The sequence below is a fragment of the Eleutherodactylus coqui genome, chromosome 5 (assembly GCF_035609145.1).
Source record: "Eleutherodactylus coqui strain aEleCoq1 chromosome 5, aEleCoq1.hap1, whole genome shotgun sequence".
Taxonomy (NCBI): Eukaryota; Metazoa; Chordata; class Amphibia; order Anura; family Eleutherodactylidae; genus Eleutherodactylus; species Eleutherodactylus coqui.
Window position 1 is genome coordinate 215,152,883 of NC_089841.1, and position 23,044 is coordinate 215,175,926.

The 23,044-nt window shown below is 43.9% G+C and overlaps 1 protein-coding gene across 3 annotated transcripts in view; it reads right to left on the reverse strand.

Annotated features, from left to right (window-relative positions):
- Positions 1-23,044, reverse strand: part of MAMDC2 (MAM domain containing 2) — an 82,416-nt gene that overhangs the window by 35,924 nt on the left and 23,448 nt on the right. For all 3 annotated transcript variants that reach the window (XM_066604186.1, XM_066604187.1, XM_066604188.1), the window contains exons 3-4: positions 4,541-4,809; positions 1,564-1,648 (exon numbers count right to left, since the gene is read on the reverse strand). In XM_066604186.1, coding sequence (XP_066460283.1) covers positions 1,564-1,648; positions 4,541-4,809 — 354 coding nt within the window. The remainder of the gene's footprint in view (positions 1-1,563; positions 1,649-4,540; positions 4,810-23,044) is intronic.

The following is a 23,044-nucleotide window of genomic DNA, read 5'->3' on the forward strand; positions in this document are numbered from 1 at the left end:
ATATATAGCCATCTTTAACGTTCTTTCTGTAGTTGTGCCACTGTAGAGGAAATATCAGTTGTAACTTCTATTGGTAGGCATTTTTAATTTTCTTTTACTTTATGCACATGAAGAGAAAAAAATGCAGGATTCTTAATATTATGTAATTTAAAGGGATTTCCCAAGATTACAATATTGATAGTGTATCTTTAGGATAGGCCATTCATATTATGTCTGTGAAGCTCTGGCTCTTGGCATCTCTGGCAATCAGCAGTTTGAAGGGTTCGTAGCTTCTTCATTCTTTATATACTCTGTACACCTGTACTCTGTACATCCAGGAGCAGCCGTACTGAATACTGCAGCATTGTTCCATTTACTTCAATGGGACAGTGGACTAGTGAAGTCAGTGGTTATCATAGGAGTGCTCAACACCCACTAGGCTGCAATTTCATAGGAAGCCAATTAAGGCCCGTTTCACATCTGCTACCGGAGGTTCCATCGCAGATCCGGCTCCAAAATTAGGGCACCTGAGCAAAAATTAAACGGACCCCATTATAGTCAATAGGGTCTTTTCGGCAGTATTTGGTTCCATCCTGAGATGGAACTGTTTGGCCATGGGGATTCCCCTTTTCTGCTCCCCGAATGGAGCAGGAAAGTGGAGTCCCGAATGCAAGTGTGAAACCACCCAAACCTCCATATTTTTGGAGTGAGGGAGGAAACACATACAAACACAGGGAGAACATTTAACCCTTTCCAATCCACTGTCTGACATCTGAAGACATTCTGAATGAAGGCTGAACAGCTTTAATGTTGGAAGACGTCCGTCAGGGTATTCTTACTGTTTATTACTGGCCGCTCTGTTGTCGGGGGCCTCTCCAGCATGTCCCATACCACAGTACTGGCTCTAGCCAGCAGATGGTGCCATTGTATAATGGCAGAAAGAGAAAGCCCCCTAGGAAACCCTGAATCCAAAATTGGATTGCAAAGGGTTAAACCCCATGCAGATGTTGTCAGCAATGTTAACCACTGAGCCACTATGCTGCCCATATAAACATGTGGTTAGGACACCGTTAAGTATGCCTTATGAGCACTAAAAGAAATAAAAGCTGCACTGTGATTGGTTGCTAAGAGCAATAAGACACCTTTTACTATTAGACAGTTTTCACGAATCTCCTTCATGTGTGAAACTGAACCCACAAAGATGTTTAAAAAAATCTGATCTGAAGTTATGTGTTATATTCTACTCCATATGCATCTAACTCCTACCAGCATGTTCAATTATTGAGCAAGCCATTGTTCTGTATTGTACATTTAACTAGACCTTTTAGTGCTACTACACTTTAGTAATACACTATTAGACTCTTTCGTCGCTTTTTTGAGACTTTTTTTCTGTTTATTTTACTATCAAACCCTGCAAATTTGTACAAGATTTATGTCTCACGGTTAGTGTATACGGGTCCCAATGAAATAAGCAAGAAGAAAAATACAATTATATATGGCGTTTCAACAAAGACAATAACATCTCTTGCAACAATTTAAAATGCCAAGTGTCTCCAGCCATATACGTTACCATTTAAAACTTACCAATGCAATATCCAGTGGTCATTTTTAACTCATGAATTGCTATGCTACTTTTTTCATCAGCTCCAAGAATTCCTTCCAGCATAATCTACAAAAGAGTGCAAAGAAAATAAGTGACAGCATGCTTTGCTCTGAATATGGTAGTGATTCTCCAAAGATGAAAAGAGCAGTAGTGCTAATGTTGTTTTCTATGGATGCAATTCTACAGGCATTCTATCAAACAGTTTCTTTATGTAAAAACATTGATTACAGTTGACTGTGTGCTTCCATCTGAGCTGTCTTCCCCCTTCCCTCCCCCTTACCAGCTCTCTGCCTCTCTTCTCCTCTCCTCCGGGTGTTTGTAATTGGAGGGGGTGGGGCGTTGCAGAGCAAGGCTCTGCCCCCGTCCCGCCCCCTCCCATTACAAACAGCAATAAATGTTAGGAAAAAAAAGGAATGTAATGATTTAAAAATCTTATATAAAAATCTCTTATTCACAATAGAACACATAGGGGAAGGTGGAAGTGAGACATGTTTCTATTTCATTTAGAAAAATTAACTCATTTAGAAACTGATGGCAGCAACACATCTCAGAAAAGTTTGGGCAGGCTTAACAAAAGGCTGGAAAAGTATGTAGTATTAATAAATACTGCTGGAGGGTCAATTTTCTAAATTACATGACTGTGTATAAAAAGAGCATGTTAGAGAGGCAGAGTCTTTCAGAAGCAAAGATAGTCAGAGGTCACTAATCTGTGAAAAACTGTGCCTAAAATTGTGGAACAATTTCAGAAAAATGTTCCTCGACATAAAATTGCGAGGACTTTGAATATCCCACCGTCTACAGTACATAATATCATCAAAAGATTCAGAGAATCTGGAGAAATTCATCTGCACAAGGCACAAGACTGATGGTAAATATTAGATGCTTGAGGTCTACGGGCCCTCAGGCGGCACTACATTCAAACAGGCATGATTCTGAAATGTAAATCACTGAATGGGTTCAAGAAACCTCCAGAAATCATTGTCTGTGAACTCAGTTCACCATGCAATCCATAAATGCAAGCTAAAGCTGTATGATGCAAAGAGGAAGTCATATATCAACACAACCAAGAAACACCAATGTCTTCTCTGGGCCAAAGCTCCTTTAAAAGGGACTGAGGCAAAATGGTAATCTGTTCTGTGTTCAGATTAATCAAAATTTGAAATGATTTCTGGATACCACAAACACCGTGTCCTACGGACTGAAGTAGAGAGGGACCGTCCAGCTTGTTATCAGCTTACAGTTCAAAAGCCTGCATTTCTGATAGTATAGGGGTGCATTAGTGCCTATGGCATGGGCAGTTTACACATCTTGAAATGTGCTATCATTGCTGAGAAGTATATAGAGGTTTTAGAACTAACCTGTTTCCCCCAAAATAAGACCTACCCCCAAAAATAAGCCCATGCCTAATTTTTGAAGAGGCTTGAAATAGAAGCCAAATTCTGAAAATAAGCCTTAATTACACTACATTTAAAAAAAGAAAGAATACATTACCTAACAGGCTCGGTCCAGGTTTTCCCTGCTGCTCTCTAGAGGTTTGCTAATGTTACAGCAGTCCTCAGCTACTCATACATCACTTTCTGGTTACAGGATTTATGAATCCCACCTCCAGGAAGTGATGGTTGTGATTGGTTCTTTGACCGCTGCTCAGCCAATGCATGCAGTGCTGGATGAACCAATCACAGACATCACATTGGTTCATCTAGCGCTGCATTGATTGGCTGAGCAGCGGTTGAAGAACCAATCACAGCCATCACTTCTGAGAGGTGGGATTTATGAATCCCATAACCAGAAAGTGATGTTGTATGAGCAGCTGAGGACTTCGGGAAGCGCATCGGAGCTGTAAAGAACAGTGGGAGGGACCTGGGACCCTCTGGATCAACAACACAGGAGGATAGACAGGCTGGACTAGATGGATATTGTCTTCATTCGGCCTTACATACTATGTTACTAAGTTATGTAAGTGTTGAGCAGCTAGAATCCTACATCAGACAAGAATTGGACAACATTCCTCTCCCCAAACTCCAACAACTGTTCTCCTCACTTCCCTTTATATTCTATACAGTCTCCCAACTTTTTGAGTATTTGCAGCATGTCTATTTATGCTGTGGATTGCTGCTGCGGAATTCAACCCTTAAAATACAACGGCTAAGATTTGTGGATGGCCTGCAAGACAATCCATGGCCAAATCAGCATCATATAGGAGCGGATTTGGCCACTGCGGATTTCCAGCATATTTGCTGTGGGTTTTCCGCTGCAGAAAGCCCCCAGCAGACACGCAGAGTGTGAAGCCCACCGTTAGTGTTATTCTCCCAAGAGCCGTCAGTACGGGTATTTTGTGAACATAGAAAGAAAAGGGGCTGCTATGATAGCCGTTTGCACATTGCAACGCGTTCCTTACCTTTCCTGTTCACACAATGCAGTGGCCACAAACAGCATTTGTATTGTATTAATGACCCTTGAAGAGCAGCAATAGGAAATCTGAATCCCCCGGAGCTGCTGTTCTCTATTGCTTTGAATTTTCTTATAGACTGATGTGGCTCCATAGATAGTAGAGATGAGCGAGAGTACTCGCTAAGGCAAACTACTCGAGCGGGTAGTGCCCTATGTGAGTACCTGTCCGCTCATCTCAAAAGATTCGGGTGCCGGCGGGGGGGGGGGGGGGGGGGGGGGCAGGGGAGAGCGGGGAGGAATGGGGGGGGAGATCTCTCTCTCACTCTCTTCCCCCCGCTCCCGCCTGCTCACTCCCACAACTCACTGCTCTCCCCCACCGGCACCCGAATCTTTAGAGACGAGCGGGCAGGTACTCACATAAGGCACTACTCGCTCGAGTAGTTTGCCTTAGCGAGTACGCTCGCTCATCTCTAATAGATAGGAGTCAACTTTCGAGCTCATATATACATATACACATTTCTCCCACAAAAGGTTGTAAAATAATGACAATATATAATAATTGTTTACCTTGTACTTTTTGGTTGAATTTCTTAAGTCTACACTTCCTATTAACCAGCCATCTGACTGTTCCTGGCTTGACCATAGAAGGTAATCAAAGCTCTCTCCTTCAGGCCTCACAAAAACACTTAACATACTGGGATTGAGCGAAAACTTCAGTCCAGTAATTTGATAAACCAGTCTAAGGCAGCTCCATTCATCAGGCTGGAGGTCGGGACTGAGGAGAACAGCCTTCTGTCCGTGCATTCCACGAGTTATATCCACTGAAACATAATGGCCTGTAAAAGGAAAGAAATGCTACTTACAATTGGTATCATGATTCAATGGCTGTATTCTCTCTGATGTACAACAATTCTGTATGTATTATAGAGCTCATAAAGACAAGCTTATGCGTTTTACAATATATTGCAATGAAGTCGAAGGTAGGAAGCAAGGTTAAGGTGCGAAGGACTAAAAGGAACCAATCCCCATTGTACTCAAGCCAACCATGTTAACTATTGTAATAAAGCCCATGATACAATCCCACACAGTTTAGCAGTAGCACGTTCAGCCTGTCCAGGTACATTATTTATATGCATTCTGTTTGTATGACTCAGACACTTTAAGAGCTAACGGATGTGCTTTGTGTCTAGAGCTCCCTCGTATTGCTGACCTAAGTAAATAGGAAAGAAGAGGATGAAGGGAGTTCTGTTCACATCTGTGTTGGAGTCTCTGTTGGACATTCCCTCATATTTGGCGAGAAACAGAATGCTGCATACAATGCAATTTTTTCCATCAAAACACAGAACAAAAAGGGATTATCTCTTTCCTAATATCCTGACCTGGAAGGTACAGAGCAGTAAGCTGCATGTCCCCTGCTAATGCCTGATGAGACATCTACAGTGACAGGTTACAATGTGCAAAGCCCAGTTTATGTTTGACTAAGTTATATGGACAAGACCAGTAAGGGGCTAAGAGGTCAATAGTTCTGCTACAGTTCTCAGGTAAGGGACCTTTCACACGGGCAGAACACTTTTGCATTCCGCAGTTAAGGGCTCCTTCAGATGAATGTACTTGCGTGCGCAAAATTTGCCAGCACAATGCACAGAGAATAGAACCCGTTGATGTCAATGGGTTCATTCTCATGGATGTGTTTTGCGCATGAATTTTATGCAGGTGCACAATATAGGCCCTGCTCTATTGTTCTGTGTATTGCACAGCAAAGGCCCCCATAGAAGTGTATGGGAGGTGCATTAATGTGTGCTCAAAAGGGCAATACATTGCACAATTCTGTGAAAAACAGAACACATCTGGACCTCATTAGGCTAAATAGTCTTTTAAATCAGGGCAGGGGTGTTTTGCGCAAAAAGTACAGTACTATGCGCCAATATGCGCACAAAGCTACCTTATCCACTGCGCAAATGCGTGCGCAATTCCGCCTACGGCCATATAAAGAAGCCCTAACTGAATCTAAAGTACTAGAACTAGTACCGTGCAACATAGTATAGACAGTCTGTGGAGGCCGCAAGCATTTACCACTACATATTGCATGATTAATAGTAGGAACACATAATAAGGGCTTTCCTTCATTGCTGGGGACCCCCTTCATCTCAGCAGGGCTGGAGGGATATCCCTGCTGCAGGGAGAGAGAGGTTCCCCTGCAGGGAAAAGTAAGGAAATATCCCGCTACTGGGGATTTCCTTATTTTACCCTGCATAGGAATTCTTTCTCTTCCTGATATGGGGGAATCCCCCTGTAATAGGGAGAGACAGAGGGGGGGGGGGGCTAGAGGGGTTATCCCAGGGATTCCCTCATAGCAAGCAGAGAGAGGCTAGAGGGCAGTTCTATCTAACTCCGCACTTTTTCTCTCCCCGCTTTTGGGGAAGCCTCATAGCCCTGGTCCCCTTTGTTCCCCACTATGGGGATTTCCTTATTCTCTCCTGCAGGGGAATTCCTTCTCTCCCTGCTACAGGGAATTCCTCGTTCTCCACAGCGGGACAGAAGCAGAGCAAGTTTAAAATGTCCCGCTGTTAACTCCTGTTAGTCTCCGCTGGGAAGAGGGACGATAAAGGGAACCCCCGGGGAGTCCCCTCATACCCGTGTGGACTAATAGGAGCTTAAAGCGGGACATTTAAAATGTGCTGTGTTTGGCGGCGCGGCAGCACTCCCTCCCCTCTTATCTCTCTTCCTCTCCCAGTCATGTTGTTTAGAAGTTTAAACTAAACAATCGAAATGCTTACCTAATCTCCCTCCCTTGATATCCAGCTCCCTTAGGAGTGTATGGACACTCCTGAACATCGCGCACCAAAGATAGGTCAGGTCCTATCTTTTCACGCAGCAGGGAATTTTAGTTGCGGGATTTCAGTCATGCTTGGCTTATTATTTTAGGCTCAATTTTATTGCACGCCTAAAATTCTTTCATCTGAACATTTCCATAGGAATCCACTGGTTCTAAAAGTCGCGATTTTTTGCACTTGTAACTTAGCTGCGCTAACACGCTTGTGGGAATGAGGCCTAAGGCTGCTTTCAGACTAGCATATTTTAGTTCTGTATTTGGTTCGTGTTTTACTTTATAAGTGCCTTGGTTTCTTATATTTGGCAAATAAGGATCAGTATTTGCCCAATGGAAAATAAAACCAATATGGAAGCAAAGACTGATGACATACGGTTGTAACGTCATCTGCAACACGTCCGCATTACAGATCCATACCACAGCTGTGTTACAATATGCTTGTCTGGAACAGACCTGAGGGCTTCCACAGATGACAGTATGTGCAAATATGCTCGCCGCAATGGAGTGTATTTGTGTGTGAACAAGGTGTGGAGACGGCCATAATTCAGCTGATAAGCGCGTGTCCGCGCATAGAAATGTGTTTTTTGCACTTGAAATGCCAGTTCACACGCACATACGTGTTACTACATTTCCCTGGAAGGCCATCTGTCTCCTATTCTCTGCGTTGTTCGCAGTATCATACCCTTTTCCCTGCTTTTATTAACCTGTGGCAGCTTTCTGCATAAAACACACAAAGATAGGGCAGGTCCTATTTTTGCGTGCGCGCAGGGATTGTGCATGAGAAACGCGCTCGTGAAAACGAACACATTGAAGTCAATGTCTTCGCTTTGTCGCGTGAGTTTCACGTGCACAAACACGTTCTTCTGTCTGAGCCCTGTCAAATAATACATCAAAAACATCACAATTAGAGATGAGCGAGTATACTCGCTAAGGCACATTACTCGAGCGAGTAGTGCCTTAGCCGAGTATCTCCCCGCTCGTCTCTAAAGATTCGGGGGCCGGCGCGGGTGACAGGTGAGTTGCGGCGGGGAGCGGCGGGGAGAGAGGGAGAGAGAGATCTCCCCTCCGTTCCTCCCCGCCGCTCCCCGCCGACCCCCGAATCTTTTGAGATGAGCGGGGAGATACTCGGCTAAGGCACTACTCGCTCAAGTAATGTGCCTTAGCGAGTATACTCGCTCATCTCTAATTACAGTGTCAAATTACCAATAATACAGATTTGCACAAAGTGGTCGCACGACCTCCGCCATTACATTTGACTACTAGGGTTACCAACATGATAAAAGACGAATGTAAGCATAATGTTATGGGCTCGTTTGAAAGCATTATACATGTATGCTTATGTGAGCGTATCATCTGTCTCTGGTGCACCAAGCTTACATGTATATTTACAACTGAGACTCTGGCTGGTAATTGTAACTTTTACTCTTTCATTATTTCTATTCTCGAGATGACTAAGTACACGTTGGTACAAATTCAGTATTATACCTATAATTGCTATGTGGAGTATCTGGAAGTGAAACCACTTAGGACATTAAATGATAATTAAAGCTGAAGCTTTTTTTCCGTGAGTTGGTCGCATCTATTTTAGCTCTTTTGCATTCAACAACTTAGAAAGGGCACCGATGTGAACTAGAAGAAGGTGGCAGATTGGACGTTCCGGAAATATGAAAAATAGCTTTTTACTACACATTGTAACTGCAGATTTATCTATGACTTTTTCATAGCCCAGCACTGATGTCACTAGGCTTCCGATAATACAGCAATAGACTGAAGCAGTATGATTGAGGGCTTAAACACATGGCCGTGATTTCGGATCGTTTTGCAGGCGTGAAAATCACGCCAGCAAAACGTGACAAAACAAAAACATTGAGTTCAACTGTTTTGTTTTCAAGGACGTTTTTCTTGCCTGCAGTTTTTTTACTTGCTTGTTTTTTTTACTTTGCTTTTACTATTTTGCTTGCGCGCCCTAGCGCGGAGAGCTAACTGGCAAAAAAGTACGTTTTTTGACAGGTACATGTGTTATAACTAGAGATGAGCGATCGTAAGGCAAATTTCTCGAGAGAGTATCGCCATTTCCGAGTACATGCCTGCTCGTCCGAAAAGATTTGGGGGCCGGCGAGAGTGAGCAGGGGGTGGCGGGGGGAGAGAGAGAGATCTCCCCCGCCACCCCCCCCCCCCCCACCCCCACACCCCTCCATGCCGACCCCCGAATCTTTTCGGGCAAGCAGGCATGTACTCGAAAATGGCGATACTCTCTCGAGTTATTTGCCTTAACGAGTACGCTCGCTCATCTCTAGTTATAATGCTGTGTAGCAGCGAGTATATTAGCACATGTGCCCGTCTGAAGAAGCCCTGAGTGGACTTTCACATCTGCGTTCCGCTCGGGGAGTAGCAAAGGGGAATTCCCATGGCTAAACATTTTTGTCTCTGGATGGAACAGAGCAGTGCCGGGCAGACCCCATTGACTATAATGGGGCCGAAAATCACAGTATTAGCCGCAATCGAGTCCTGAAATTAATTTGCGTTTTCTCGTCCATTCACACAGGCGTATCGCATGAAAAATACGCTCCAGCACGGAATTGCCTCGATCAGCCGAATGGCTTCTATTAGCTGAAATACAGCCAGCTGTCTTCTTTTCCAAGCCGGATGCAGGTAAACTCCCTCCCCATCCCTTTTTTTCAGCTCCCATAGGAGTCTATGGGAACTTCCTGCGTTTTTCATCTAAAGATAGGTTATGACCTATCGTTTGTCGCAGCATGAAAACTAAGCGATCGTAAACAGTCAGTGATCTGACATTTTGATGCTGCAATTTTTTCTTGTGCCTGAAAATCACCCATGTGAATGAATGCATTGGAATCCAATGCTTCACATGGAAGCGAGTCTTGGCAAACGTTTTTACGCAGCTAAATAGCCGCGTAAAAAAGCTTGTGTGAATAAGACCTTTAGGTGATTTGTTACATCTCATTCACTTAGCTTCTACTTTTAAGGCTTCATTCCCACGAACGCATATACGACGCGTTTTCACACCCAGGCGCATATTCGGTACCCATGTCAAGCATTGGTTTCCAATTCAGCCGTTCACACGGGCGAATATATAGTGCGCACATACACCAGCAGCGCAAATAAAAGAACATATACGCGGCAGGCACATATACACTTGGCCAATATACGCTGGCAGGTCCCATAGACTCCTATGAGAGCAGGGAAGGAGAAGGGAGGGGGAGGCATTTTTGCAGCGTCCAACACTGCGAAAAGTTTACAAGTGCCTCTATATATAGACACTGGAAAGCATCCCGAGGATTTTGGCAGAGCGAGAGTTTTCCGGGGTGCGGCGTAATTTTTCGATAAAAACGATGTTCACGGTCGTGTGAATGGACGAGAAGACGCTGTGCGTGATCGCAGAAAAACGCCCATTCAGAGCAGGCGTGAAAACGTAAAAACGCCATCGCCGTATATGCGCTCGTGGAAATAGCCCTAACACTGTGGAATTAAAAGATTCCTTTTGGAACCACAAGTTTTTCATTGTGAAAAACAGCAGAAAAAAACAAATTGTAATTTAACGCTGTGAAGTTTTAGTGCTCTTTCACACTGGCGATATCGGCCATAAATCATGACCGATATCGCCCTCGCAATTCACGTGAAACCCCAGGATTTTCATCTGAAAATGGCCTTGCATCCCTGAGGGCTGAAGGAAATCCCCCGCCATGGCTGTCAGAGCCAGAGTAGAGGATCGCGGAGTTCTCCCATTGTTTTCAATGGGATTGGTGCTGCCGCAAGCCCCACTGCAAGGAGTGGGTGATATCGGAAAAAGATAGAACATGCTGCAACTTTTTTCCTGCATAGCATCGCAACGCAGTGCTATGCAGAAAAACATCGTAAATGAATGTGAACCTATTCAAAAGAATGGTTTTTACATTTATGCGAGATCTGTGCTTCTCACAACGCATAAATCTCGCACAATTTGGACACCAGTGTGAAGGCCCCCTTAAATGCAGCACAAAAACACATCTCTTAAGGCCTATGGGAGCAAAACTTCACAAAAAGTGACTTTACCCAAAGGATGCTGTTTTTTGAAAAAGCTGTAATAATCATACGCCACCTAAGAAAAATGACAAAGCAACATTGTATCCTGAAAAGGATGCTTGTGTTTTATCCACAAACACGGCTTTTATTAGTATTAGTAACTGATTGGCTGTGCAAGATTTTGTTTTCTGACCAACTCATTAGTTACAGCTCACCAAACCGTGATAGGATTTCTTGTTTATTGTTTTTGTGTGGTTTTTCTTGTTTATTGTTCTTGTGTTTGTGAGGCATTACATTTAAAAAAAATATCTAATAAAGGTCATATTTTAGGGGATTCACACAGTGAATAAGTGATAGGATTTCCGTACTTCCTGAAAAGCCAAGTACACCAAACAGCTCCTCATCTGCTATAAGTCAAGGACTCCATTACATCCAAGTTCTAACGCCATTTAAAATTACAGTGCTGTGCAAAAGTTTTAGGCACATGTGGAAAACTGCTGCAAAGTAAGAATGCTTCCAGAAACAGGAGTGCTGATAGTTTATTTTTGTCAATTAGCAAAATGCAAAGTGAATGAACAAAAGAGAAATCTAAATGAAACCAGAATCTGGTGAGACCGCCCTTTGTCTTCAAAACAGCATCATTCCTTCTTGGTACACTGGCACAAAGTCAGGGATTTTGTAGGGTTATAGTCAGGTGTATGATTAACCAATTATACCAAGCAGATGTTAATGATTATAATTCTCATATGTTGTTTGAAACACAGTCATTAATAGAGATGAGCGACCATACTCGCTAAGGCAGACTACTCGAGCGAGTAGTGCCTTATTCGAGTACCTGCCTGCTCGTCTCTAAAGATTTGGCTGCCGGCGCGGGTGAGAGGTGAGTTGCGGCGGTGAGCAGGGGGGAGCGGGTGGGAGAGAGGGAGAGAGAGATCTCCCCTCCGTTCCTCCCCGCTCTCCCCCGCCACTCCCTGACCCCTGCCGACACCCGAATCTTTAGAGACGAGCGGGCAGGTACTCGAACAAGGCACTACTCGCTCGAGTAGTTTGCCTTAGCGAGTATGCTCGCTCATCTCTAGTCATTAACTGAAACAGAAACAGCTTAATCTAGATGAAAAACACTCAAACTCTGTTACAAAGGTGAGGTTGTGGAAGACAGTTTGATGTCACAGGTCTTACACCATGGCAAGAATGAGCACAGCACAAAACACGAGGTAGTTATACTGCATGAGCAAGGTCTCTCCCAGGCAAAGGTTTCAAAGCAGATTGGGGTTTTAAGATGTGCTGATCTAGCTCTTTTTAAGAAGGAGAAAGAAACAGGTAACGCTGAGGACCGTAGACGTAGTGGTCAGCCAAAGAAACTTAGTGCAGCAGATTGAAAATACATCATGCTTACAGTCCTTTGAAATTGGCAGAAGTTCAGCAGTGCCATCAGCTCAGAAATGGCAGAAACCAGTGGGACCCAGATACACTCATCTACTGTTTGGAGAAGTCTGGCCAGAAGTGGTCTTCATGGCAGGATTGTGGCCAAAAAGCAATAATCAGTGTCTGCAGGCAGCAGTGAAGCACGGTGGAGAGAGTGGTACAATAAAGAGTGTCTACAGGCAGCAGTGAAGCATGGTGGAGGTTCCTTGCACTATAGGGCTGTATTTCAGCAAATAGAGTTTTCGTTTTGATCAGGATTGATGGTGTCCTCAATGCTGAGAAATACACCAGATACTTATCCATCATGTAATACCATCAGGGAGGGGTCTGATTGGCTCCATATATATTCTGCAGCAGGACAACAACCCCAAACATCCAGCCAATGTCATTAACTTTCTTCAGCATAAAGAAGAACAAGGAGTCCTGAAAGTGATAATATGCCCCCACAGAGCCCTGATCTCAACATCATCCAGTCTGTCTGGGATTACATGGAGAGACAGAAGGATTTGAGCAAGCTACATCCACAGAAGATCTGAGCTTAGTTCTCCAAGATGTCTGAAACATCCTCCCTGCAGAGTGCCTTCAAAAACTGTGCTTTCATATGTGGTTGATTTTACTGAAGATTTGCCAATACGCAGCAATTTCGCTGCAAATCTGTCTGCAAAACATGTAGATTTTGATGTCCATTTGTCGGTGGTGGAATTTTTGGCCACATTTAAGGCACCCTAAAAAAACCTACATTATTAGCTTAATTTCTCGCAGGAGTCGGGCAAAAACTCTCTGTTGATTCACTCCCGTCATCCTCTGGATCCTACTGACATGGTAACCTCCACTGTTTAAACATGAAATCTTGCTAGTTTTAAAAGATCTCCTGCACTGACAAAAAACTATATTTTCTGTAGTAATAAATTTCTTTATATTCATTAACTGTTATATTTAGGCTTCCTGTTAATCTGTTTACAGCATACACTGCATTTTTCTGGCATCCCTCACAGCACTCCTTACTGTCATAGAATCATAGACTGGTAGAGTTGAAAGGGACCTCCAGGGTCATCGGGTCCAACCCCCTGCTCAGTGCAGGATCACTAAATCATCCCAGACAGATATTTGTCCAGCCTTTGTTTGTACACTTCCATTGAAGGAGAACTCACCACCTCCCATGGCAACCTGTTCCCCTCATTGATCACCCTCACTGTCAGAAAGTTTTTCTAATATCTAATCTGTGTCTCCTCCCTTTCAGTTTCATCCCATTGCTTCTAGTCTTTCCTTGTGCAAATGAGAATAGGGCTGATCCCTCTGCACTGTGACAACCCTTCAGATATTTGTAGACCGCTATTAAGTCTCCTTTCAGCCATCTTTTTTGCAAGTTAAACATTTTCAGATGCTGTAACCGTTCCTCATAGGACATGATTTGTAGACCGCTGTCAGAAGCCGAGACCTCGTGTTCTGGCTAAAAAAGCAGTATTTCTGTATTAACCCTTTCCAATCCAATTTGTATCCTGGTTTTCCTAGAGGGCTTACTCTTTTTCTGCTGTTATACAACAGCGCTATATGCTGGCTAAAGCCAGTACTACATGAGGTGACGCGTTGGATAGGCTCCGACAGCAGAGAGGCTGGCAATATACAGTAAGAGAACCCCGACAGATGTCTTCCAACATCGGAGCTGTACAGTCTTAAATCATAATGTCTTCAGACGTCAGACAGTGGATTGGGAAGGGTTAATAAAGCAGTTATTGGTTTGATAAATGTTTCATTAACACCGAAAATTATGTTTTTTAGTTTAGCCAGCAAGCAACATCTCACTATAACCAGAAAATATTGCATCCTGAGCACTGAGGTACCGCAGGAAATGCCAGAAGGATATGGAGGATGCTGGGAGTGGATGAACCGAAACTGCATGCCCTACTCCTATGGGGAGTCAAGCAATTAACATATACAAAAAAATAAAACTGGCATTGAAATTTTAATAATGGATTCTCTGTAAAAGCAATGGGAAAGACAAGAAAATTCTGTGTATTTTGCTCTCCATTGAATGCACAACGCCGTTTTTCATTTGTCTAAAATGTGGTTTTAAATCTTAATTGTCTGTGTATTTCTTGAAATGTAACTAACACTTTCTAATGGAGGGGTCTTTAATCAATAGACATCAGCTGATTTCACATCTGCATTGGGGTCCCATTCATGGAGCAGGAAAGGGGTGTTATGATCGTGTGGGCAAACTAAATACAGGGCCCACGCGATCGCGACCAAAGCGGACTGGGTACGCACACGGGTTTCTGGCAAACTGACCCTCTGCTACCCGAGGATGACATGGCCCTACCTAAGCGGGGACATTGCTCCAATAAGGGTAGCCCAGCGATCTTTGGATCTGGGCCATAGCTGATCCTAGGAGCCACGCACCAGAACAGGACGCATTCACATGCCACATGACAGGGACTGAACCACAGGACACACAGAGCCAGAATACACAGCATACAGCAGCCAAAATGCAAACACTAGTAACAGATGATAAGCTGAATGAAAATACCAGGTATTAGTTGACATTTTGCACAAAACATGAAAGCTAGCGGGCCACTTCACGGCTCCTGGCTATACCGCTTGTCCCTAGACTAACCAGGAGTCCAGCAGCACCAGACACAGTTCACACAGCAAGCTGCAACAGGACAGAACAGAAGACAGGTTACACAGCAAGCTGACACAAAACTGACAGAATATAAACGAACAAACAGACATGAACCAGCAAGACACAGATCACACAGCAAGCTTGCAACAGACAAGGATTCATGATTGCTCACCCTCAACACCAGACAGAGACTGACCAGGAACTGGGTTTATATGTGAGCACAGACCCAGGAGATTGGCTAGCAGGAAGTACCACACCCAGTCAGCTCAATCAATTAACCCTGTGAGGGCTGTGCTGCTAGGAAGCTTAGAACTACAGATCCCAGCAGCACACGTAACAAGGGGAATCCCCAGGCCGAACGGGTCTGTCTTATAATGGAACACAACAGCACCGAAAGGATTCCATTGACTAGAATGGGGTCTGTTTGGTTTCCGCTCAGCTGCCCGGCATTTTATCACAAGAACAAATGCTGAATGCAGCTCTATTTCTTCCAGTATTTTGTACCGTATCTGCAACACAACCTCAGAACGGAGGTTCCAGCGCAGATGTGAACCCAGTCATCTTGTGACACCAATAGGCACAAAGGCTTAAGATGTTTGCAACCCAGAAAGAATATAAGAAAACATCTTACATGTGTCATATATACCTACATAATTTCATATTTTATAGTGTAAAGAATGGGAACACCCTTGGTGAGCATTACATTAGTTTATTGGAAACTGCAGGTACATAAATACCTAATGTAAGTGAAAGCAACCCAACAACAGATTAAGGTAGGTAGGAAATTCACACACAAAGGATTTGTTACAGATTTTCAAGTGCATACCAAAAAAACTGTCTCTTAGAACGTGTTGGTAAAATTGGGCCCAATGGATATGCTCCCTATATGCACCATAAGCTTTTATTGTTGCATATGCCTAAGGGCTTAGTCACATGGGCGCATCGTCGTCCGTACAATGAAGCCGGTCACATGTTCTTTCTTCCGGCGCTGCAGAGAGACGTCCATCCTGAAGTGTGGCGGTCTTCTTCCTGCAGTAACAGGATGCGCCCCTGTGACTAAGCCCTAACCAATTTACTTCCAATATAGGTAGATATTAGAGATGAGCGAGTATACTCGCTAAGGCACATTACTCGAGCGAGTAGTGCCTTAGCCGAGTATCTCCCCGCTCGTCTCTAAAGATTCGGGGGCCGGCGGGGGCGGGGAGTGGCAGGGGAGAGCGGGGAGGAACGGAGAGGAGATCTCTCTCTCCCTCTCTCCCCGCCGCTCCCCGCCGCAACTCACCGCTCCCCCGCGCCGGCCCCCTAATCTTTAGAGAGGAGCGGGGAGATACTCGGCTAAGGCACTACTCGCTCGAGTAATGTGCCTTAGCGAGTATACTCGCTCATCTCTAGTGGATATGTTGGCAGAATTTGGAATTCCACTATCATAAGAATCCAATTATTCCACCAGCAGAGGTAGCACATGGTCTGTAGGCCGCTTTCACACGGGCGACAAAATTGTGTGATTTTCCCGCGATGCAACAGTGCGAGAAAACGCATGTTTGTGAAGCCAATGCTTTTTTTATGGCTTCCTTCACATTAGCGATGTTTTGACTGATGCAATGTTGCGAGCGAAAAAAATCACGGCCTGCCCTATCTTGTCGCAATTTGTGATTTTTTTTTGTAGCCCATGTTTCCCTTTAGAACTTCCTTGTTTGTCGCATCGCTTTGCATGAACTTGTGTTTTTAACATTTAAAGTCCTATTGACTTTCGCGATAAATAAATCATACGATTTCATGGCAAGCAGTCGGGATCCAATGAGAGATTATTCTAAAAAAAAAGCAGCGATATCTCTGGAAAAACACGGGAGCAAAGCTGCGATATTTCTGCGATTTTCTCAGGGCGAGATCGTTGTTGCCCGTGTGAAAGAGGCCTTATTCACGTGGCTCATAGTATCTCATAAAGACTAAGGGCATCTAAGGACCATTTTACAAATGAAACATCAGTGCTTGGGAACTAATTAAAACAGTATTAGTAAGGGCTAATTACAGCAGTAGGGTCAAGGTATTTACCACAACCTGGGCCTTGACATACAAGCATATCTCGCAATACGCTCGCTCATGCCCAATTTTTATTTAAATGGCTCATTTAAATGCACAATCAACCTAACGAGGTGTCGGTGATCGCAGGTATGCACAACATTTAGCGCATACCCACACATGCAGATGTGCATGTTTGCAGACCTCTATGGGGCTCTTTGGTGCGCAAATGTACACAAAATAGAGCAGGTCCTATTTTTTTGCACCCGCAAAAAAAAAGAAGTGAAAATGAACCCATTGAAAATCAGTGGGCTCTACTCTCCACGTTTTGCAGGCTGGATTTTCCCATGCGCAAAAATTTGCAAAAACACGCTCGTCTATTGAGGCCCTAACTGCTAATACACATCAAAATATTGTGTATTTTGCAAAATGGCAGCAAATCTGCAGCATTTCTACAGAAACCCTTAGCATGCCATATGTACAGACGTGGGGGTACATTTATCTAAGACTAGAGTAAGGGTGGCTTCACATCTGCATTGGAACTCCGGTCGGAAGTTGCGTTGCAGACACAAAACACTGGAAGAAAAAGCGCTGCATGCCATGCTTTTTCTTCTGGCTAGCTGGGCAGCTGAGCAGAAACCGAACGAACCCCATTATAGTCAATGGCTTCCTTTCATCACTGTTCGGTTCTATCCTGAAACAGAGCTATTCGGCCCTGGGATTCCCTTTTCCTGCTCCTGGAACGGAGCAGGAAACCGGAGCCTCTGCGGCAGATGTGAAGCCACCCTAAAATACACCAAATGTATTAAGGGACACAAGCCTCTTCATACATTTGTCAATTCTTGGGCCACCTTTGCGCATCGTCCTGAAAGTGAGACTTTCGCAAAAATTTGTAACTTTTTACACCAATTCTGGCATAAGAATACTTATAAATTCCGCCCCCATTTTGCTCTGTTTGACATAAATCCAAAGACCGGAGCAGCAAAGTGGCGCTTATAACCTCTGTACACAAAAAGTCTGAATAAAAACCTTCAGCACGCTACAGGACTTAATATGATATAATGTTACATTCAATTATCTGTAAACATCTGTTGCAGCAGAGAAAACTCTGTTAATACTGCAAAGAAGATGATACTTTCTTGGAAAAGGACAGGTCTGAAAAACTGGACACGGAAATCCAGATTGGTAATAAAAGTCAACTCCAAAAATGCTTTTTGAAAACGTAAACAGGAAAACAGAACTCAGAGTTCGTCTTAAAAGGGGTTTCTGGTTTTATGTAAATAAAGCTTAATTGTTGTATAATGAAGTATAAATTCTATTGAAGGGGTTGCATCAGAATCGCAAGTTATCCACTATCCACAAGATCAGTAGGGATCACAGCTGAGACCCCCACCGGACCTGAGACTGGGGGTATTGTGTCCCTCTTTTCTCATCACTGCGGGGTCACTTCACGTCTTTACAGTGAATGGAGCGCTGAGATAAGGGATAACTTGGGGTTCTGATAGAACTCTTTGAAGTTGTGCAACCTATTTTAGAAGACCTTCTAAACTGGCACTGAAAAATTATCTTCTAAACGGGTAGCCCTCTGGAACGTGAAGGTCAGTATTCACATGAGGTGGTAGAACCTGCAACACAACACATCTGATCTACATAAAGAGCTGGTCTTCTGGAGTGGATTTACAATATTACTACTTTTTAGTGATTTAATCCTAGCGGACCATACATATATCATTTTCACTTCCCATTTGCCTCGTTAGAACAGACAGCTCTGATATACTAAGATCTCTCACATCTGGCAGTCATGTGCATGTAGCTATATGGCAGCAAACAACCCCCTGTGCTGCTCCCTACAAAATAGGTGTAGGTACTCCATGTGCCGCCATATCATGCTCCATCATGTGCCATATATTGAGCATATATATATATATATATAAAGCAATGCTTCTAGGGGAGATACCTCCGTAATGCGGCATACAGTGGACCATGCCACAATTGTTTCTCTTTTAGAAATATATAAAAAGGCCTTAATGGCTACCCTATTATTTAACCTTAGAAAACATCTTCCAACATACTTACCTTTGGAAACTTTCCTCTGTCCTCAGCTGCCGGTAGCCATCACTCTCCATAAGCCTCATTAAAGAAAATTGTCAGATGAATTTTAGGGTCTAACCAATGATATACATAGGTGGGTGGTGTGTAGGTAAGTGTCCTTATACCTGTGCAGATCCCAAAATGTCCTCAGAATCATTGATTGAAGTCTCCAAACTTCCTTTAGCTTGAGCTGTAGACATCAATTTGGCAAGGGACGGGTTTGGCAGAGCAGAGGGAAGAGAACTTAGACTAGTCATAACTGGTCAACCATCCATCAGACAGTTTGCTAGTAAGTTACATAGAGCGCATATCGGATTAAGGGTTCTACAGACAAATGTATGCACAAATACGCTCGCCGTAACAAAGCGTATTTGCACATGAACTAGATTTGGAAATAGCCCTAAACAGGCTGATACGCGTGTACCCTTGGGTTTTGATTTTACAGCATTCACCATTCAGTAGCAATAACATAACTTTCTTATCTGCTACACCAAGTTTATGGAGATTTCCTTTATTTTTTACTACTTTTGCACAATAAAAACACGTTTTAAAAGAAAAACAATTGCCTGCATCGCCACATTCGCAGAGCCATAACATTTCTATTTTTCCAGCAGTGGAGCTATGTAAGGTCTTGTTTTACGCAGGAAGAGTTGCAGTATATTATGGTACTATTTGAGGTCCATGTGACTTTTGGATTGCTTTTTATAGTATTTTTTGGGGAGGCAAACAAAACTAAAATAGGAATTCTGGCATTATTTGTTAAAATTATATTTACGGCGTTCATTGTGCCCAATAAATAACAAAATACTTTCATTTTTTGGGTCATTACACGTGCGGTGATGACTATTATGTATTGCTTTTTTAAGCATTTTTGGGGGCATTTTATCAATTTAAAATGGGTTTTCTTGGGAATATGTGTATTTTTTGAACAGTTGTTTTCTCTTTAGATTAAACTTTATTGAACTTTTTTACACTATTTTTTTAGTCCCTGAAGAGATAGTGATTCTGCAAATCAAATCCGCCCGTGTGCATCAGGCCTTATGTTGGCCTCAATCTTATAATTGTTATACTATGTTTATTTTGATGCCATTTGCTGAGGCCACATTTCACAATGGATTATTCTTATGACAGATTCTCTTTGAGGCCTTAGTCAGACGGGCGTTTTTAGCCGCGATTTGCGCATGCGTCCGGCGATTTTATAAAACCATTGCTTTGCAATGGTATCGGACACATGAGCGCTTTTTATGCGCTCGTCCGATAAATTATAGAACAGAAATCGCAGATCGCACCTATCTGCGATCTGCGATTCCTGTTCTCTTCTCTATATGCGCTCAATGGGGCCGGCGGCAGCAGCGCCGACCCCATTGAGAACATATAGAAGACAAATCATTCTTCTCTGCCACAGCTGTAACAGCTGTAACAAAGAAGAACGATGTTTGCCCATTGAATTCAATGGAGCCGGCAATACAGCCGCTCCATTGAAAGCAATGGGCTGCCGGCGTGCGCGGGGTGAATTGTCGGGAAGGGCTTAAATATATAAGCCCTTCCCTGCAATTCATCCTAAAATGTGTTTAAAATAAAAAAAAATTGTATACTCACCTTTCCGCTGCAGCCGGAGTCCAGCCGCGGCCGGCGGCAGTTCTCCTGAACTGCTTCTCGGCACTATTCAGCCGGCGGGGCTTTAAAATCCCCGCCTGCTGAATGATCTGCCTCTGATTGGTCACAGCCCTGACCAATCAGAGGCAGGTTTCACTCACACACCCATTCATGAATTCATGAATGGGTGAGTGACTGCTGCCTCTCAGCGCTGAGCCAATCAGGGGCAGGTCTGACTCACATCCATTCATGAATTCATGAATGGGTGTGAGTGAGACATGCCTCTGATTGGCTCAGCGCTGAGCCAATCAGGGGGCAGGTCTGACTCACACCCCCTTCACACCCACTGCAGGACAGCCGCGCGGAGCTCCGGCTGCCGGGAGAAGGTGAGTATATATATATTTTTTATTTTTACACATTTTAGGATGAATTGCAGGGAAGGGCTTATATATTTAAGCCCTTCCCGACAATTAATCCCGGGCTCGCCCGCAGCGCATTGCTTTAAATGGAGCCGGCTCTATTGCCGTCTCCATTGAATGCAATGCGCTGGACAGCTCCGGCCCATTTCTAATAAAACGCGGCTAGGAGCAGATTTTCGGGCGATTTGCGGGCGACTTGCGCGCACCGGTCACGCGATTTGCGGATGCGCATCCGTCATGCGATACACGAATCGTGTGAAAAAACGCCCGTGTGACTAAGGCCTAAAGGGGTTTTCCAGGGAAATGCTATTGATGACCTATCATTAGGTCATCAATAGTTGATCAGCTGGGGTGCGTCGCTCATGACCCCGACTGATCAGCTGAGCGGGTGCATGCTGTCAATGCCACAAATACACAGAGGTCGGAGTGGAAACCTCCGCGCCAACCTCCGTGTATTGTCCGGTGCTTGTGAAAGGTCCCTAAGATGTTGCCATCACAGCATCAGTTATATGGCACATTATTTTGCTAATGGCACCCATAAGAAATAAGGGCTAAGTGGTATATTAATACATAAACCCATCTGCAACACACAGGAACAAGCATGAAAGTGCAGCATAGAATTATGCCTGGATGGCTTACTAGACTCCGAAACTACAATATCAGCGAATGTTTCCAATGGTCTCTTGTTCACGCTATAAGAATCGGGTTACTGAGCGTTCACAGAGGTATCCCAATTGAAAGGTCAGAAAGGCTGAGTCTGCTTATTCTGACAAGACAGCTAAGTACGGAGATGGGAACTGAAAAACACAAAGGAAAATATTTCATATAAAGGCCCAGGGAATGAGTCCAGAAATGGCTTTGAAGATAAAACCGTGTGCTGAGATTCAGGACGCATTGTAGATAAATCAAGAGGAATAAAGGTTTTGTGAGGAAGGATGCAGGACAGACCGGCTTTGTATCAGGGCAAGTATACAGCCATCTGACAGATGTGAGAAGCGGATTAAGGCGGTAAGACTCAAAAAATATATTTTACGAGAAAGGTTTGAACATGTGGTTATTTACATACTGCAGCCAGATGAGGACCAGATCAGCATGCAGGGAAATAGACAAACCTGATATTACGTCTGACCTGTCCTGAAGAGAGAGACCGACTCAGGACAGTTTCATATCTGTGTTGGAACCTTCGGCCGGAGGTTCCACCATAGATCCTTCTCAAACTACCGGAAGAAAAAGCGCTGGACGGAAAGTGCACAGACCCCATTTTAGTCAATGGGTTCAACTGGCGCTGTTCAGTTCCATCCAGAGACAAATCAGTTCGGCTATGGAAATTTTCCTTTCCTGATTCCCAAACGGACCAGGAAAACGGAATCCCCAGCACAGCTGTGAAAGCACCCTCACAGCCCCTCAGACTAAAAGGATGAACAGACTGGAAAGGAGTATGAAGTAAAGAAGAGGTAGTCCAAGCAAAACGGATGCAAGAGACATAGTATGGGGGAAGAGGGATCTCACTCTACCCTGATTGATCCTGCCTAAAGCAGGGTGACAGCTCTGATAAGGGCAACTCCATGTTTGCAACCAGACTAGATTCTCTAGATGTGCTTAGATAAAAACCGGAGAGAAAATTATAGAAGACTGGGAAGACGGGACGAGACTTACATGTGAGTTAAGGACAACAGGCAAAAGGAAGGATGTGAGAGATTCACAGACAGATAGGACAAAATGCAAGAGGTATAGCAAAAAGACACAACAACTACAAGCTTGTGGGTACTGAAACAAAAGATCCAAAGGAACATGCTAGAAATGGCTATGGCATGGCAAAATCACAAAGCTCTCCAAAGTGAAACCTGACTAGTACACAGGAGGCAGTACCAGCATTTGGTAGCGTATACTGAAGATAAGCTATTATTTTTTTACAAAATGGATAATCTGAAAAATCTGATTACCTGCAGCCATCACTAGAGGGAGCTTAGGAGCGTACTGCATACATATGCTAAACTCGATACTAAATCAGTACACAGTAAGCTCCCCCTAGCCCGCACGCTAAG